Source organism: Phragmites australis, chromosome 4 (genome assembly GCF_958298935.1).
Source record: "Phragmites australis chromosome 4, lpPhrAust1.1, whole genome shotgun sequence".
Lineage (NCBI taxonomy): Eukaryota > Viridiplantae > Streptophyta > Magnoliopsida > Poales > Poaceae > Phragmites > Phragmites australis.
This window is the reverse complement of record NC_084924.1, coordinates 15,449,495-15,468,781: the sequence shown is the minus strand read 5'-3', so window position 1 is coordinate 15,468,781 and position 19,287 is coordinate 15,449,495. Positions and strand designations below refer to the sequence as shown.

At 45.6% G+C, this 19,287-nt stretch overlaps 1 protein-coding gene across 1 annotated transcript; it reads right to left on the bottom strand.

Moving 5' to 3' along the window:
- Positions 1-4,181: 4,181 nt before the first annotated feature.
- LOC133914236 (protein IQ-DOMAIN 19-like) lies at positions 4,182-6,580 on the bottom strand. The gene is made up of 3 exons (XM_062357366.1): positions 5,707-6,580; positions 5,353-5,589; positions 4,182-5,252 (listed from the first exon to the last, which is right to left on the bottom strand). Exons 1-3 carry the CDS (start codon positions 6,163-6,165, stop codon positions 4,560-4,562), a joined length of 1,389 nt encoding a protein of 462 aa, XP_062213350.1. The 5' UTR covers positions 6,166-6,580; the 3' UTR covers positions 4,182-4,559.
- Between the last annotated feature and the right edge of the window lie 12,707 nt (positions 6,581-19,287).

Genomic DNA, 19,287 nt, shown 5'->3' with positions numbered 1-19,287 from the left:
TCAAGCAGAAAATGACGAGGACGATGAGGATCATGATTTCATACCACTAATACCTCGACGTTGCAGCAGCAATATAGGAGAAGATTCAAGGAACACTACAAGAGGATGTTCACGCACCACATCCAGATGGCGTACAATCAACAGCGAAATAGGATGTGCTCATACCATGATCACTCAAGATGACACCGCCGCCGATGATTTCATACCACAATGACCCCTCCCTTCGAGACCTCCATCTTCGGAGGACACTGATGACCCTAAAGATGATGGTGGATTTGCTATTACCCATCCTTACAACTTTCCATCACCTCGGAGACGACAACCATCTTACCCTGACAGCATTGACTGGCATAACAAGCATTCTTCTGCTATTTTGTATCGGCACTTTTCATCACCATCTTGTTATGACCAAGGTATTCTCGATATGCTCTGAGTTAGTACACATTATGTGGCAATACTAGCTTGTTTGTGCATGCTGTGATGCAAGTATTTTTCACATTGAGACTACAACACAGGTTTGCCACAACGACCATCCTCGGGTGGAGGAGGAGGCAGCCATCCAACCATTAGCACGCGGGCCAAATTGTGCCAGAGGCAGGGTTCAAGATAGTGGTTAGGGTGTGGGCTAGGGTAGGGGTCAGGTGTAGTCTCTTTTACCTGTATGCTTAGGCAATGTATTTTGTTTAGACTTTTGCATGACTATTTATTTTGTGTACCTTTCCATTACATTAGTTCAGTTCGATAGGTATATGGTTAGTGTCTTATATTATCATACTATGTTATGAACTATTTGTGATCTTCATGTCTAATGTACGTGATGGTTAGTGTATTTTTATTAATGTACTATTCAAGCATACTTCTTTCCAACATGTGAAAAGCATCACTTAGCTGCTTTTGAACGTATCTGCGTGTCGTCCTATCAGGCAATAAATCGTTGGCTTGTAATTTTCCACATCAAAACCATTTGCACATGAATATAACATTACATGACAGGGTACAATTTATTCAATTAAGAACAACACGGTACAATGAAATATTACATTAGGCTAAGGCAGTATATCGGGATACATTGCTTCTAGTCATACAGAACTGACAACACACGTAGCATATGGAACATGAATGTCTTTCGTAAAATACATTGGCGGTAACAAACTCAATAGTTTGCACTTGTTGAACCACCCTTCCCACGAGATGACTTTTCTTTCTCCGCCTCCCACCTCGTAAAGTCCTCGTCCATTTTCTTCAACCTCTCCTTTATCTCCTCTGGTTGTCGCTTCATCTTGAGGTCTTCCATGTCCCATTTCTTCAACAGGTTCACCCATTTCTTGTCATCGGCTTTGATGTCAAAGTCGATCCACATTATGAAGTCATAAAGCCTAATGGGCGACTATACGCACAATTTAGTTACTATGTGAACCAAAAGTTGATGAATCATGCGAAATATGACATAAATTAAATACCCCATGACACACGGACGAAGGATCAAAGTTTGAACACCGGAAGAATCTCCTCCCATAGGTTTCGAGCTCATGAATACCTTCATTTTGCATGCAGTACCACACTTGCACAACAACAGTAGTATAGCAAACGTATGTGTACCAGAGCTCGCCATCTCTTTACTTCGTCTTGTTTTTGGGGCAGGTATAACATAAGCAGTTCAGCATTGCCTTTTATAGTCATTCACAGCATCACTTGCAAACACACACTGCTGCAACCACACCCTACTACTAAAATAGTACCTCTGTCGTGAGTCAGGCTTTAGACATGAAATGACCAAACGACTCAGCTTTAAGCATGAAATGACAACACCTTCCTACCAGCACATCATCTATGTCGTGATTCATACTTTAGACACGAAGTGACCACATGATACAGCTTTAAGCATGACAGGACAACACATCTATCGTGAATTAGGCTTTAGACACAAAGTGACCATACGACAGAGCTTTTAGCAGAAAATGACAATACCTCTGTCCTGACTTAGTAGACACAAAGTGACCACACGACAGAACCTTAATTATAAATTAAATGACAACACCTCTATCCTGACTCAGCCGTTAGACAGAAAGTGACCACACGACATAACTTAAAGCATGACATGACAACATCTCTGTCGTGAATTAGGCTTTAGACATGAAGTGACCACATGACTCAACTTTAACCATGAAATGACAAAACCTCTGTACGGGCTCAGGTTTTAGACACGAAGTGACCACACGACAAAGTTTTAATCATAAATTAAATAAAAACACCTCTATTCTGACTCATCCTTCCATGTAGAGGTAATAATAAATCCTTGTTGAACTTTTGTAGAATGAAATGACCATACCAGGCAACAGCTTTCACAGGGAATCTATGCTAAACATCAATGCCACAACTTTTTCAATTTTCATAGAGAATCCCATGCTTCAGACCCCTCCCATGACATGCACTCAGTCCATGCACCAGTCTCCAACCACCATAAATAACCCCACCTTCAACCATGGATAGATCACTCCTTCCTTAGCTCTCTCAATTGCAATGTCTTCCTCAGCTCCACTAAGCTCACCGAAGAAATATTGGGAGATTTTCATCCCCTAGGGGGTCGAACCACCGATGTGCTTCTGTGGTAACCCGTGTAGGCTTAGCGAGTCCCAGGACATCTCCTACACCTATGGCCTACACTTCTTCATGTGTGCCAACTACCAGTACGATAAGTCTTAATATGGACCGTATGAGTACATGCCGGTATAGCGACATAGATCACTCATGTGACACTTTTCATACGATTTCATGCACTGTCTTACTAATCTCCCATCTTGTTTCGTTAGTCCAGTCTTCTCCACCATCTATGACTTCATGGAATGGATGGACATGGAGTAAACTGAGCACCAGAAGTGGTGGGTAGACATGAGCATACAGTGGAGGAGGGAAGTGTACGAACGCTGGGAGTACGACCAACAGTAGGAAGAACTACGGCTCAAGCGTCAGGAGGAGTAGCGCATGAGGAAGGCAGCGCAGGAGCGCCGCGGATGAAGCTCGTGAAGAAGAGATGGAAAGGAAGCTGGAGAGGGCCCGTCGTGCTACGGTGGAGGACTCCGATGCTCTGTGAAAGGGCAAATATCCTAAGTGCACTTAGTAGAGAGCATATATTGTAATTAGGTCTATTTTCATTCACTAAGGCACGCTATTAAGTTAGCCTTTAGACATACCGTATATGCCAACATTTGTTGTCGTCATCTCTTTATAGTTAGGGTCCATTCACGTAGCGTCGAAAAACCTCATGTCCCATGTAATATTTATCAGCGTATGTAACATCTGTGCCGGGTTATATGATAATTGTGCTCACAACTACTATTGTTCACTAAAAAATTACTCACATAAATTTACATTAAGAGAATAAAGAAATATCAACAAAATTAGGTCGAAACAAAATTGCAGTAGCAGCACGCCGCTGCCGACACAAGAACAGATATTGGTCAGTACTGCTATATGACCTAATGAGCAAGACGCGGACAACATCAACACGCAGGAGCAATGACAAGACCGCTAACCTGTATTCGGCACCTAATACGACACTGTGCACCATCGAATACAGGGCGTTTTCGGCACCTAAGGTACCAAATATGGTGCACAGTACCGTATTCGGTACCTCATGTGCCGAATAATACCGAGCCCACTATTTTTCGGTTCCTCAGGTACCAAAATCGAGTTTTTAGTGAACGAGATACCGAATATAAATGATAAATTCATAAATATGCTGGCATGTTATCTATTTTGATAAATACAGTGATATATATTAACTATTTTTAGATTTTGGCCTCTGTTTGCTGACAACAGGGCGCTCTTTTTATCTAATCAATGACAGCGCTCAGCTTTGTACTGCTAATAGTTTCAGCTGGCACTCACTACTCACTCAACAGCAGCAACACGCTCCGTCACTGCTCAGTCAATAGCAACAAGACACTGAACTTCCAGAAGCGGATAAAGGACGAAGCTAACCTTTGGGCTTTAGCAGGAAAAGCGAGGCGCCTACCTAATTTTGTAAGAATAGGTCATCCTTTTTCTTTTTCATGGGATCGCCCTCCTTCGGAGCAAGGGATCCGTTCTCTCTTCTCTGCTGGATGGACACCTTAACTTTTTTTATCATCCTATTTTAGAGTATACCTCTTATACTCTTAATATAACATACAGCTATTCTATCGAGTTCTTTGAAAAAATAGCAACAAGACACTGAAACTTCTTTGATTTTTCCTGCTTCAGCTGAGTCCGAAACGACCAGGACTTGACAGATTCGAATATCACAGCAGATCGCCGAGAGAAATAGAAGTTCTTACGAAAAGAGTCCTGTGTTTGATTCTTGGCACGCAAAAAAACACCAAGGTGTCACCAAATCCTAGTAACATCACTTATGCAGATTACAGAAACTTGCAGAGTTCGAGCCCAGCTTCCTCTACTGTTAACTAGGTCACACAAAATTCAGTACTCAGCAGCAACCTGTTGTCCCTACAGGCACACAGCAGCATTTTCTCTTCCTGCTTCAGAAACCATGTGAGGTAGAGTGCCAGTCAGCGAGGTCGTCATGCCATGCCGGCGTTATCCGTGGCCAGCGACCAGCGGTACGTGGTGGTGGCGGCTGTCATCACGGTGCTCGTCGATCTGCACTCGCTGTCGTGGACCGACGCGCTCCACCTGTCCAGCCTCGCGCCCCAGGGGCATGCCGGGGGCGCACTCGCCTGCGACGAGCACCGCTGCACGCGCACGGGGCCGCACTTCGGCACCGGCCCGCGCGCTTGCGCTTGCCCCTCCATCGACGTCCTGCGCCGGCCGCTCAGCTGCCTCTCCCACGGCACCTCGGCTGCGGCGGACGACAGCGAGGGCCGCTGCCGTGGCGCGCTCTGCGACCGCGCCTTGGCCCGCGACGACTCCGTGTTGGCCATGTAGCTGGGGAAGAAGAGCGGGTGGTCGGCGGCGTGGGACGCCGGCCTGTCCGCGCCCGCGTGGTAGTGCTCCTGCCTTGACGTCGGGTAGTGGTAGGGGCTGGTCCGCGCGGTGGCGAAGGAGAAGTCGTCGTAGCGGCCGCTGTATGTGCGTGCGCTGGCGTCGGTCAGCGCCGAGGGCGTCGGCGAGATCTTCTGGTACAGTTCGTTCTGGGACGGCGTGCGGCACAGAGGCGTCGCGTAGCAGCTGCTGCGCCGGGATGTCATGGGCGTGCCGTGCACGCCGCCGCCGCCTGTGTCCACCTCCACGATCTTGACGTTGTCCTCCATCTCCTACGCACAATCAAACTCCGTTCAGTTCTCCCCTGCTCTGATTCCGATGGCAAGTTGTATCGAATCGAGTATCAACAACGTCGGATCGATCGTCGCGTACCTGCTGGTGCCGGAAGCGGTGGTGGTGCGGAGAGCGCCGGCTCGGCGTCGTCCGCGGCGTCCGGATCGGCTTCTCGTCCTCGAGGAGCCGGAGGCGCGCCGCGCAAGCCCTGTTCTGAGCGGCGACGAGCGCCTGCATGCAGCGCAGGGTGTGGCTCGCCTGCCGCCGCACGAGGTGGCCGCGCACCAGCGCCTGCAGCTTGACTAGCCCCCTCAGCGCGCACAACGCCTTCCTCGCCTGCGGCGCGCGCGTCCCAAGAAACGCACAAACAAGTGCTCCATCATTCAGACACGTCACCTCACCCAAACCAAGAACCGATCGAACGAGGTCAATGCACGAGACCTAGGGACTCACCAGGTAGGATCTGAAGATGGACTGGATCTTGATCGCCGCGGCCTCCTCAATGCCGATGACGGTCCGCTTGGACCCCGGCGCGGACGCCGGGAGCCGGAAGACGGCCGCGGCGGCCTGCTTGGCCGCCATCGCCGCCTCGGCCGCGGCCGCGGTGGCGATGGCCACCGCCACGGCGTGCTGGTCCGGGTCCACCCGCGGCTCCAAGAACCCGTAGGGCGCGAGCCGCCCCTGCGCGGCCGCGTCCTTCGACGACCCGGGCGACGCCGCCGGGCGCCGGAAGCTCCATCTTCTCTTCTCCTTGGCGCCGGGCGTCGACGCCGGCGTCGTAATCGTCCGCGGCAGCGCCAATGCCTGGTCCGGCTCTGCCGCCGGCCCGAGCGCCCCGGCCTTGTCCCTGCCCCTGTCCTTCTCCTTCCTGCCCGGCAGGAAGCTTCTGAGCCACCTACCCGCCTTGCCCATCCGCTGGATCAGAATAACAGGCTCTCACAGACCCACTAGCAGAACTGCACCGCGCGGCCCGCCATGCAGTCTCGGCATTGCAGGCTTACAGCGGAGAAGACGCAAAGCACCGCGGTCCGCCATGTGCCAGCTACGTTGCGGAGGAATGGAGTGCAGTGCAGTGGAGGCAAACGGGAATGGAATATATTACGCCGGCAGCGGGCAGGGGCAGGCACAGCGCCATGTGCGACGCAGCGCTGGGCACTGCAGATCACGCCTGTAATAACTAAGGCCAGCAGCCAGCAGGAGCAGGGGATCCAGGTACGGACGTCCATGGCGCGCGCGCTCATGGTTCGTTTGCAGCATGCATCCACGTCGCGTATCTTGATGGAATTTTCAGGGTGCAGGCTTCATTTGTTTCAACCATTGTGCAGGTCTGGCCGATCGATGCATGCTACTTCATATTTCACTCCGATTTCAACCAAATGAAGCAACCTTTTCGGAAGAAATGCTGTTCCATTGCCCTTGGCGCTTTTGGCAGCAAAGTGGTGAGATTAATTTTTTTAATTTTAGAAAATGGAAACTTTTTCTACTGATAAGGATGACACCACGATATGATCGATGGGTAGCTTTGACTGTGGTTAATCTATAAGAGAATCCAAGTTCTGGTCAGAGCTGCATGCATGTGGTGACTAATCTCCACAGCACTTCACAACTTACTGCCACAGCACTCCGATTTGCCGTTCGAAAGTTATAATTATCAGTCAGCTGGAGGCCAGACACACATGGCACAACTCACAAATCTGACCCTTTTTAACCACCATAAGCAAGCTTTCGAGCACATGATCCGAGGCCAATCAGGATGATAACCTTTACATTACTTTCTTTTCGCGAGCTACGGTACACAATTATTTTGATACTGCGGATGATCTAGCAAATGTGAGCATACCATCTTCTTCTGGTATCACGGCCATCGGATGAAGAAATCTACGGGCCGGATGGATCGTCACGGTGATGCTCGCTAGGTTGCCCGGATTAGCTATACTAGCTAATTAGCCCTGACGTGGCTGTACCTAATTTCTATTCCTTTCGTAAATAGGCCGTAGAAGGCTATTTACATTGTTTTGGCCCTTTTTGGCACCTTTCTTAAGCCGATTATTGTAGATGGGTCTGATTCGATTGTCTATAATCGTATTGGGTCTTTCTTAAGTTAGCTATTATTAAGTCAGCCCAAAGTCTATTTGGATCTATTGTTTGTGATTCAAACTTACTAAGGATCCACCAAAATCAACGGCCGGATGTTTTTTTTTAAGGATTTTCTAGTATTTCTCTTTTCTCTTATCACGGCTCATCCAAAGATCACCGTAGAGCTCATGGAGAAGCCTCCGATCAGTAAGTTTAAAAATGGTGTACAGACATGGTGGTTTTAATGTGCAAGACTGGACATTTTGTGGGTGGCAGGCACGCCCGGGGGGGGGGGTAGTGGCATGGTAATGCCTGTGGAGAAGGGGGGCCGGCAGGAGTCAGGGCAGGAGGCAGCAAGAGCGTCCCTCATTCAATTTGTGGGGTTTCCAATTTATTCAGTACAAAACATGGATTTGAACGTTGTTTTGCCGTACGAGAACATTCAGGACGGGATGAGATGGATCGCTCACTCACTTGGGCAATGCATGCAGGGTTTTGAACTGGTTTGGCTCATAATCCAAACTTGAATTCCCTTTAGACCAAATCGAGTGCTTGTGCTGTTTGAATATTCTTGCCGGCACTACGCATGGCTTTTTTTTAGGAAAACTACGCATGGTTCGTTATGATGGATTGAAAGCTCATTCTATCTTTCAAATTTCGGTCGACGACGGTCTTAAACGTGAACTTTCTATCTGAACGATGTCAGTAGATCTGTAGTACCATCCTGTTTAAGCGAAACTACGATAAGGTAGCACTCGTCAGGATCCGTGCCTGACTTCACAAACATAAAAAAAAATGTTCAGAGAACTGGCTGAAAGATACTGCAGACCAAATGATTTAAGCAACATAAAGAAAGGCTGAATAGGTTGGAAAGCAGGTGCTGTCTGAATCTCGCGCACAGGGAGAGACATCGCGAGCCAGTTGGCTTATGTTACTAATCCACTGGGTTAGCTAGGAATTATTCACAATGCTCCTCTGCATGGAATGAGCTGGTTAGCCACTGTACAAGTTTTAATAACCTTGCGAACATTCACTGCTGATTACCTAGGCCACAAGCACAATTGGTTGAATTCTTGCATTACATGGCTGAGATGGAGATACATATCACGAACGATCGAGTTTCCAATTCTCTTCGTTTCTTCAGAGAAGATGCCTTCGACGTGGAAAAAATATAGAAAAAAAGGCAGCATGATTGGCTGATGCTTACCTTGCAAGGGTCTTGCAGTACAGATCATGTCCAACAGCTCTGTGCTAAGATTACTTTGCCTTCTTTGTCTCGCCGGCTTTTCTTTCATGTACGCTTACTTTACAGAACAGAGACCACATGTGTGGAGGATACCTTGCAGAGTTGGTGATCCCGAGAGCGTACCTTCCTCAGGAGCAACACGTGAAGAGAAAAAGGATCGATGGATTATGATTCTCTATCGATCCAAGAATATAATTAGTTCTTGTCAGTGATAAACAGGTAATCCATCCTGTCAAAAAAAAAAAGTGTAGTTTTGGGTTGTGCGCAATCAACACGTTTTAATTTTGATCATCAATATCTTTTTAAATATTGCAATGGAACTTTTGAAAATAGTATAGCTAGGTTTGCTTTGAAAAGCAGTTTTAAAATATACAGCTTTGCTATATAATGTATATATTTTATATTAGGAATTAGTAGTCAAAGTAATGTATTGATGACCGTGTCAATATCTAGAACGATATTTTTTTATGACCTGAGGGAATGCCTCCCAAGAAAATAATTGTGGAATAAATCCTTGGGGTGCACCATGGTGTTCAAGTAGATTAGTTCTTGTTAGTGATGGAGAGGATGGTCAACGGACCAAGTTTCATGAAAATTTTAGTGCTGACTTGCATTTATCAGTTCGATTCCTCAAAAGATTTTGAACTTCAAAATAAGAACTATGGCAAGAGTTTTGTCATTAGTTTCAAGGTTAAGGGAATACACACGGCCCAAAAGTGAAACACTACTAAAGGAAATACAAGTAGCAAAACAAATCCAGGTAGGACGCACCGAAAGAAAACATTAACTCAACACGTCACGCAGCCTAAATGGTTAAGAAAACTGCAAAAGTTAACTCATACAACACTTTGTTCTGAGTTGACAATCGGCGTCTCCACAGCAGTTGTCCCTTACTGTTAAAATGGCGGATTCAATTCTCTAATGCTCACTTGAGTGAAAATTTCAAAAGCATCGGTACGTTATGTTTCTTGTGTCTGGCCGATGGCATCCTTTTCCTCTCTGGCGAGCTTCGCCGGAGTTAGGTTTCGACCGGCTTAGAGCAATGCCAGGGAGGCAACGGCCTGGCCATAAGCAGCGGCGGCTTCAACTGATGACTAGTCACTTCCATTCCACCTATAGCATGTTTAGGATGACGTAGGTATCACCATCAGATCTTGGACATAGAAATCATGTTGAATTCACGTACGAACCAATTCATCCCAACATTTTGTTGTTCTAGATAGATAACTGAATAGTTCATATCAAACACTTCCTTTTGGAAAGTGGCAAATGCACTCCTACTTAAGCTGATGAAATTTGTAACTTGTCGATCGAAACATGATGGTAGATAGACAGATGTAAATAGGGGCGGATCCAGGAGGGGGCTGCAGCACCCCCCGAGGCCCGAACCTAGGAAACACCAGGCTCACCGCTGTCTGTGCCTCCCCTCCGATTTTTATATTTTTTAATTAAAAATTTAAATAAATAGATTCTTCATCGCAATAATTGTAAAAATAGACGCCTGCAGCCCAGCCCTCTCAGAGGGCGGTTAGAAAGGCTTACCGCCTCCTGAGAGGGTGAGTGACCTAACCCCCCCCCCCTAAGATAGTGGCAAGGGCCCTAACCGCCCTCTCAGATGGCGGGTAGGGGCTTCCCACCCGCGCACTACTCTTACCGCCCCCTGAGAGGGCGGTTAGGGCCATTGCTGCCCTCTCAGGGGGCGGTAAGGTGGCTGCCCTGCCCGCCCCCACCTCCTCCCTTCTCTGTAAAAGCCTGAAAATTGAGGAGAAATTCTCATTTTAATCCGAAAAAAGAGAAATCTCTGAAGAAGAGAGGAGAGGAGAAGAGAGGAGGAGAGAGGAAGAGAGCGCGGCGAAGTCCTGCTGCATTTGATCTGCGGATTTGAAGAGCACTTTTCGGTAATTTCTTGTATACTTTTATTGTTGTTAATAAGTAAAGTAGCACTATATAACATAGGGTTTAGACATGTATAATCTAGGGTTTAGAAAATGTTGCATTTAGTAGAATATTGTCAATATTAATTACGACATGGTAGGATAGCAATTAAATACATAATATTATTTGTAGTATGGTAGTTTTGAATATGTAGATTATGCAGAGTAATAATTGTAGGGTAGCATTGTGTGATATAGGGATTAGCACTGTATGGCCAAGGGTTTAACGGTATGACCTAGGGTTTAGGGTTTAGAAAATGCTAGTATATAGTCAATATTTACTCCGACATGGTAAGATAGCTATTAAATGTAGATTGTATAGAGTAATAATTGTAGGTTAGTTTGGTTAGAGGTATTATTGAAGAACCTATTGTTAGGCACGAATCGGTGTCAGTAATTTTTTTAGTCTCGATACTCAGAAATATAGTTCATCGGTCTTAACATTGGTTATATTTGTGAATGTTTTCAGGGATGGCAAATAAATTAATTTTTCAGATATATTATGGTGAAGGTGAAATTAGGTATGGTCCTAACGGTGTATATCTGTCTAGGTTTCATTATGTCATGAAGGGTCTTAGTAAAGCTAATAAGAGAACCATTGCGGGTGTGTACAAGTGGCTGATGCGGTTTTTCCAACTGGATCTGTAGCAACATGATTTTAAGCTAAAAATTGTCCTCAGCCGTGCTAGTCAAGGATACTTTGGCGAGCTTGTCGCGATCGAAGCCACATCAACTTGAAGGCAGTATATAGATATATCTTGTGAACGTGGCCTGCCTCTGATTTTGTTAGCTGAGGCATACGTGATAGGGGTGGAAGACGTGAGCAGCATGTGCAAGAGTGCGTGCTTAGGAGTGGGACATGCATTTGTACGTGTCAGAAGCCACAATTACTTCACAAACCTGGTACACATGTGATAGCTACATGTGCAGAGCATAATATGCTTCCCAGGTAATATGTTTCAAAGTATTTCATGAAGGATCAGATACTGAACACCTGGAATCATAAGCTGTATGGTTACGACATTGTTCATACTTTTACAAGTAATTCAGGCCCTTCACGAATTTATGTGTCTTATTTGGAAATGATGAAGAACGCACCGGGTCGTCGACAAACTCACCGGATTCACAACGATATGGATGAATCTGAGGCGGGTCCTAGGGTCAAGCGATGCAGCCAATGCAATAAAACGGGTCATACGTACAAGTATTGTCCTAAAAATGCACATGTTGTGTAAGTGAGTATTGCGACGCGTTCTAGTGTGATTGTATTTAGCGTACCTTGCTGTTTTATTTGTACTTCACTGTCTAGCATTTTAACCTTTCATTTGTAAGTACATGTCACAATATATTCATGTTGCATATAGTTGTAAAGTGAATTTTCATTCAATATATATTGTTCTTGTCTACATATTGCAATATATTAATATACATGTCATTTAAATGCAGATATGACGCACCCTGCGACCCCCGAGCTTCTTGACCCTGCAGTGGATAAGAGGCACCGCAGCTTATTGTCCGCTGTGCACCAGACGGAGTTAGGAGTATTTCGACCACGTGGCCCTGGAGAGCTACTTACGGTCGACGATCGGTGGAAGCACAGGTAAGTCGATACTTTCATACGCATATGCCGATTCATTTATGTATTGCATCCCCCGGTTTACCATGCCATGCAGGCCCGGACCCAATAGGTACAGATTTTTTATTTGCACGGCGTTTAAATATATTCGTTCCTTACTGGTGCATTGATTCTAAACAAATATTAGGTGCACCTATACACACCTCAATATTGAGCAAACTAAGAACCAGAAGTAGTGGGTTGACATGACCATGAGGTGGAGGAGGGAAGCTTACGCACGTCGGGAGTACGAACAACAGCAAGAGGAACTACGCCTGAAGCGGCAGGAAGAAGAACGCATGAGAAAGGAAACGCAGGATCATACCACGGCTTAGGCTCGGGAGGTTGAGAGGGCAAGGAAGCGGGAGAGGACCTGTCACGCTAAAGCGGCAGGTCCTGATGCCCTGTGAAAGAAAAAATATCTTAGGTGCACTCAGTAGAGAGTATCTAATGTAACCCAACATGTTTCCACTCCCTAAGTGAAAGTGCATCTAGGTCCCCTAAGGGAGACTCCGGCAGGGGTGTCTCGGTTAACATTTACTCTTTTTGATAAAAAGACCAGAGTCTCCGGTGTTCACCAGATACTCCGGTACCTGGAGAAGCCGGAGGGTCCGGCAAGTCTCCAAATTTAGTCTAATTGATAGCCCTGTCAGGACCGGAGACTCTGGTAACTTAACAGAATTGTAACGGCTAATTTCGACACGTTCTGTGACCATTCTGACGCTGTTTTTGGATTTGAGACCGGATACTCCGGTTAGGTCTGACAGAACAGTAATGGCTAGTTTTTGAGAGAGGGCTATATATACTTCCACACCCCTTGGTATTAAATGCTTGCTGTTGCTGGTGAACTCTAGACTCCTTGAGCATTCAAAATCCCTCCAACCACCTCTAGTGCTAAGTTTTGCAAAATTTAGTAAATTTGGGTTTAGAGTGAGGTTAAGCCACTTGAGCATTGAGTTCTTCCTCGAGCATTCGCTGTGATCTTTACTCTTGAAGCTTTGTGCTTCTAGACGGCAAGACGTCGCCCGTAGAGCACTCAATCTTTGTGGAGTGCCACAGGAAGTTTGTAATTGACTTCAAAATTGAGTAAGGAAATTCTAGCTTGATCTTTGTAGTCGCTAGAAGAGGATAGGGTTGGAAAAGACCTGGCTCTTTGTGAGCTCCTCAACGGAGACGTAGACACTTCTTTGTGAGGTGACCAAACTCTGGGATAATCCCTTGTGTTCTTATTTGTGCAATTTACTTAATCGTGTGGATTTGATAATTTACATATAAGTTGTCTTAGTGATCATCTTGTTAGTATTTATTGTTGTTCTAGCTTTATGATATCTAGTAGACTTAGTATCACCTTTAGATTCTAGCTGCTCGCTTTAATTCATAGTTGTTCTTGATTTCCTGTATAGACTGGAGACTCCGGACTAGACCGGATACTCCGGACCAGACCGGAGTATCCGACCTTCACCGGAGTATTCGGCAGTTTTAATCCGCTGTTTAGTTTTAATTTTCAGAAAAGTCTATTCACCCCCCCCCCTCTAGGCACTTTCACTAAGACATGTTATGATTAGGAGTGACGCACTATTAAGTAGGTTTTTGTGCGAACCGTACATGCCACTTTTTTTTTCTCATCGTGTCATCATGGTTACAGTCTCATGTAATATTTTTCACCATATGTATAATCTTATGTTTGTTCGCCGGCCTATTAGAAGTAGAAGGTGCTTTGGTGCAATCCTTACCAACAGAAAAAGATTGCAGTCGGGTTGATAATAATCGAGTGCCATTACATCGTCGGTTCGCAACCTCATTGTCGCGTAATATGCTGTGAGTGCTTCACATATATAATTTATTCACAAATATTGATTTTTTATCCTCCGAATAATACGTAAACTACTCCAAAATCTCGCTTCCTCAATATACCATTTTGAGTACTCTTCAACCATTTTAGTTCCAAATTTTGCAAAATACCTATTTCAAATAATAAGCAGCATTTTCTAGTAAATTTTATAACTTTTTTTAAAAAAATAATGTCCTAACCACCTCTGAGAGGACGGCAAGGCTGCTAACCACCCTCTCCGCCCTCTTATGGCGGTTAGCAGCCTGCCACCCGCCCTCTCTGAGAGCGGTAAGGCTTCCTAACCGTCTTTTGGAAGAGCTGCAGCCCTCTCAAGACTATTATTGCGACGAGGAACCTATTTATTTAAATTTTTAATTAAAAATATATATAAAAAAAACTCCCTCCCCTCCATCCCCTGCGCATCTGCACGGCTGCCCCATTACTGGCTCTGCCGCTGGATACAAAGTGAAGTTTTCCTTTCACTGGATGGAGATCATCGCAAGGCGAACGAACCAAGTTCCAACCGTACCTCGAAGGAACAAAAATGAAGATGAACAATGAAACTTCACCCTATACCGTGCTATCCTATCCGGCCTAGTTTCTTAGCCCAGAACGGTCTACGAACACGAGGCATGTCCCCTGGCTCAGTATGCATCTGCATCTGCATCGCTGAACCTTTTGTTGTCTTGCCTTAGCCCATATCCATGAATGAATCGAAGAGGTGAAGCAAGATTTCTATGTTCGGTGGGCCGCTCCAGCGGTCCAGTGACATTTCTAGGTACAAATGCGAGGGCGAGGCGACAAAGAGGCCCAGGACCCGTCGCTTTTCGCCAAGCCGCTTTCTCGGGATCCCCGCCGCCACCGCCCCCGCGCCCGCCCCCGCCTGCTGCATGCTGTTCGTCGTCGCCTTGCCGGCAGCTTGCTGATGCTCAGAATTCCGCGTACGTATGCGAGCCGCGCTTTAATCAGTCGATCCCTTTACTTGCTTTTGCAGACGCAGGCAGAGCAGAATTCGTCGGCTTTTGTTGTCATGCCGAGCCCCCCGCCGCCGCCGCCGCCGCCGCCGCCGGGGTCCCTCTTCTTCCTTCTCAAAATTGACTCGGCCGCCAGGCCCCTCTCATCGTGTTCCTAGTACCACCCAACTCAGAAACCCGGGCCGGGCTGTTCACTCTCCAACTACATTGCTGCCAGTGGGGCCCGTTAAAATCTCCTCGATCATCACTTGAAAAATGTCTTATGGGGTAGACGTTGGATTGGCAGGCATATAATGGTCTGAATCGGTCGACGGAGATTAAAGGATCCAAGTTCCCAGCACGGTTCATCAATTCGTATGACATTTGAGAATTGGACCCTAACGAATTTTTAAAAATTATGAATATCACGAAAACCTCTTAAAATTAGTAAGAATTTGCTCAAAATTCACTTGATCAAATTCGTAAATCGGAGAAAAAATCAACCGAATCGATATTCGATAACCACTCGATTTAGACCAAAAACCGACCATATTTTCCGCATCAAACGCATTTCGAACGAATTGCGGTGAAGTTAAAAAAAACAAAAATAACTCAACTTTATAAAATCAATAACTAATTCATCTGAGCTTTAAATAAATGAAACAAATTTTCTTGGTTTCCTTGTAATATGATCTACATGATAAAAGTATTTATACTCATAAAAAAATTGAATATTTTCTGTGAGAAAATGTATTTGCTAAACCTAGTTAAATGCATAGTTAATTTTTTTTAATCCAAAAATTATGAAACCAATTTTTTTAGTCTTCTTACATGATACTATGTCTTTTAAAAATACATAAACTCATGAAATAGTTATTATAACATGCATGATTGTGTAAATGTGTTGCAACTAGATTAATTCATAACTAACCCATCATACCTCCAAAATTAGTGAAATCACTTTTATTAGTTACTTATACTATGTTTTATGTAGAAAAAATAATGGTAGACGTGAAAAAGTTAATTACAGTATTGTTTCTTACGTGTTCACTTTTATGTTTGTGAACTTTGTAAAAATCATAGAGAAATTAATAAAACTCTAAATAAAGTGAAACAAATTTTAAAATCCTCTTAAGATATGGCCTTAAAAAAATATGTATTTACATGTTCAGCTTTTCCTTAACGTGATGAATCAAATTATTCTGTTCATACATCCCATTTCAGCATTTTTCTTTTTTTAAATTTCATCTTCATAAAATATGATGCAAATGATTTTATTTTTGAAAAAAAAAATCACAAAAGGTCTTAGAATTATCTCTGATATTTTTAGAATTTTTAATTTTAATTTTTTAATTTTTTCGATTCAAATTTAAAAACCAGTTAATTTCTGAATACGATGCGGACCGAAATAACCAATATTCATGATATTTGAGTAGTTTTCAACGAATTTTCAAACCTGGTTCTCAGTCGACTGATACAGAGTAACCCCTTGAATAATACATCCATCGTTCGCCTGTATTATGTATCGGGCCACCATATAAGCAGAAAGATGAAGAACAAATCGTACACTCGTCCGGTGGACCGACAGTGATCGGATTAATTCGTGCATGCGTCGTATATGCATGATGGAGTCGACGTCGACGTCGACGGGCAGGCAGCATCTACCGATCGGCTGGCCCTTAATCCGGTGGGTGGCGAGGCGTTTTGGTGATCGATGCAGGTACAGGAGGTAGCCAGCGTACGTACGGCCGGAGGAGCTGCCGCCGGCTGGCATTGGTGCAGGTACACGTGCACGAAACGGACCGGATCGGTGGCTCGCCGAGTCGCCGGTGCCGGGCCCCCAGCTAGCTACAAGAGACAGCAACGGCTGGTGGCTTAATTTCCTGCACACCACGCGCTGAAGCGTGATGGTTTCAACGCTAGGATAACGCGCTGCCCGATCACGCTAGCAATCAGTAGAGCTGGACCAGTCGCACCGACTACCCTGCTCGAGCAGTACGGACTCGATTGCACGAGTGACCAGCAAGCCGCGACCATGTGAGTGCTCCGGCGAGAAAACGAGCCGATAATCTATCAACCGGAACTTGATAATTCGTTAGAACTTGATAGAGCAACGAAAATATGAGATGCAAATCGAACGCTCTTTTCGATAAGAACAACATAAGATAGATCAAAACTTTTTCAGAAAAAATTTACTACTTTATTCAACTCCTACAAACTAGGGACTTCAACTCTATATTTATAACACCTACTGACTCCAAATTCTAACATAAATCGTATCATTTCACGATCCTAAACTCTATACTCTAATCCAACTCGAACTAATCAAACCGAATACAGAACGAACGACTCCTCCATTGAGTTATGCACACCTACAACCGGACCTTCCGAGTTACGACTAGGACTCCAGACCACCTTATTGCGTCGTCCGCTCGTGTTCTTAGCCTGCGACTTGAATCTTCTAAACATGGAGCAGGCATGATCCTTCGTCTTGATCATATACACCTATATCCACTGAGTAAAGTCCTCAACAATTAACATGAAATAACTGTTACCGGTGAGAATTAAAGGTATGATCGGCCCGCAAAGATCAGCATGTAGTAGCTCGGGTGGCCTCTCTGCCCTAAAATTTGCCGCCGCCATCTCCTTATCAACAAGTAGCTTCATAGCTGCGAAGTTGACATGTTCGAGTCTCGCATGCAAGAGCCACGCCGCGTCTTGAAGGCTGGCTAAGAGACACACCGGCGTCGCTTGATGCAGCTCGATCTTATAGAGGTGATTTGAAATTCGCCTCACTTTCATCAGCAACCGTGCAAGAGTTCTATCATCGACATATAAATGTCCAGCCTCCATGATCACCTTGTGTCCAACTTCAGTAAGTTGTTCAAGGCTGGTGATATTGCTGCAGAGTCCATGATCACCTCCTACAACAGCTAATGGTTGCCATTGTTGCAGCTAAACACGAAAAACCCTAAGCCCATGATATACACCATGAAGCTATCCCCGAATTTTACTATGCCAGTGACACCTTTGTCTAGCTCTCTAAACTTCTCTTTGTCACTGGTCAAGTGATTATTGGCTCTATTATCCAGGTACCATACCTTAGAGCTAGAGCCGCCCTCTATGGTGTCGCGCAGTTTCGACTTCAACTTCTCCTCATTCAGCAACATGGCATCCCACCTATGCTGCAGCCCCAATACCTCCTTCGATACTGTAAGCAACAAGGATTGCTCGGAGTCATCGATATGTATGAGGTGAGACTCACATTTCTCTTCTTCTTCTTCTTCTTCTTCTTCGGTGCCTTACACTCGTTCGCGTAGTGCCACATCTTATAGCAATTGTAGCACTTGATGTGGCTCTTGTTGTAGTGTCCGTCGCCCGAGCCGTTCTCCTCATCATTGCGCGACGTACCACCACGACCACCTCTGCCATGGCTTTTGCTGCGTTCATGACCACCCCGGCTGTAGTTGCTATTTGCAGGAGGGTGGTATTTACCCTTGTTGCTTGATAAGGAGTCATCGTCATCCTTCTTATGTCGCGCCTACCACTTGGCTTGAGTGAGTAGAGCTGAGGATTACCATTGTTGTTGCTGTCGGATGCACACGGGCGAGCACCTTCTTCAAAAACCTTCAGCCGCCCCGCGACTTCCTCGAACAGCATGGTGTTGAAATCGTAGAACTACTCGATCCCGGCGATCACACTCAGGAAACGATATGGTACGGTGTCAAACAGCTTTTGACCAATGCAGTGTCATCAAGCGTCTCCCCTAGGTTGGCGTACCTAACGGACATGCTGTTGAGCCTACCTACGTACTGGTCCAAGCTCTCTCCCTTGTGCATGCGCATGGCGTTAAAGTCGCTCTTTAACCTCTACAGCCGCGCGTTCTTGACCCAATTCGTGCCAACGAACCTTATCTTGAGACAGTCCTAGACCTCCTTTGCAGCTTTCTTCCTTACCACCTACATCAGGAGGTCCTCCGGGAACACTTGAAAGAGATGTGACATTGCCTTCTTATCCTTCTTCTCGTTGTCAGCCACACCAGCTGTTGGCTCGACAGCCTCCCAATCACCTTGATCCTCCATCATTGCTTGCACCCAAATTACGCAGCTCGTGTAGTTCGTCGTCATCAACTGCGGGCACTAAAACAGCCCATCGCCACTCACTTGCATCGCCTCACCCTGAGGAATGATCGACATCTTCACGAGTTGGTGTTGGCTTTGTTCCTGCGAGAAGCAAGCTGATGACGCAGGTCAATCTAGCAGGTTAGACTTCTGCATGTCCTGCCAGGCTCTAATACTAGATGATGGTTTCAACACCACGATAATGCACTACCCAACCACACTAGCGACCAGTACGAGCTCGATCACTCGAGCAACCAG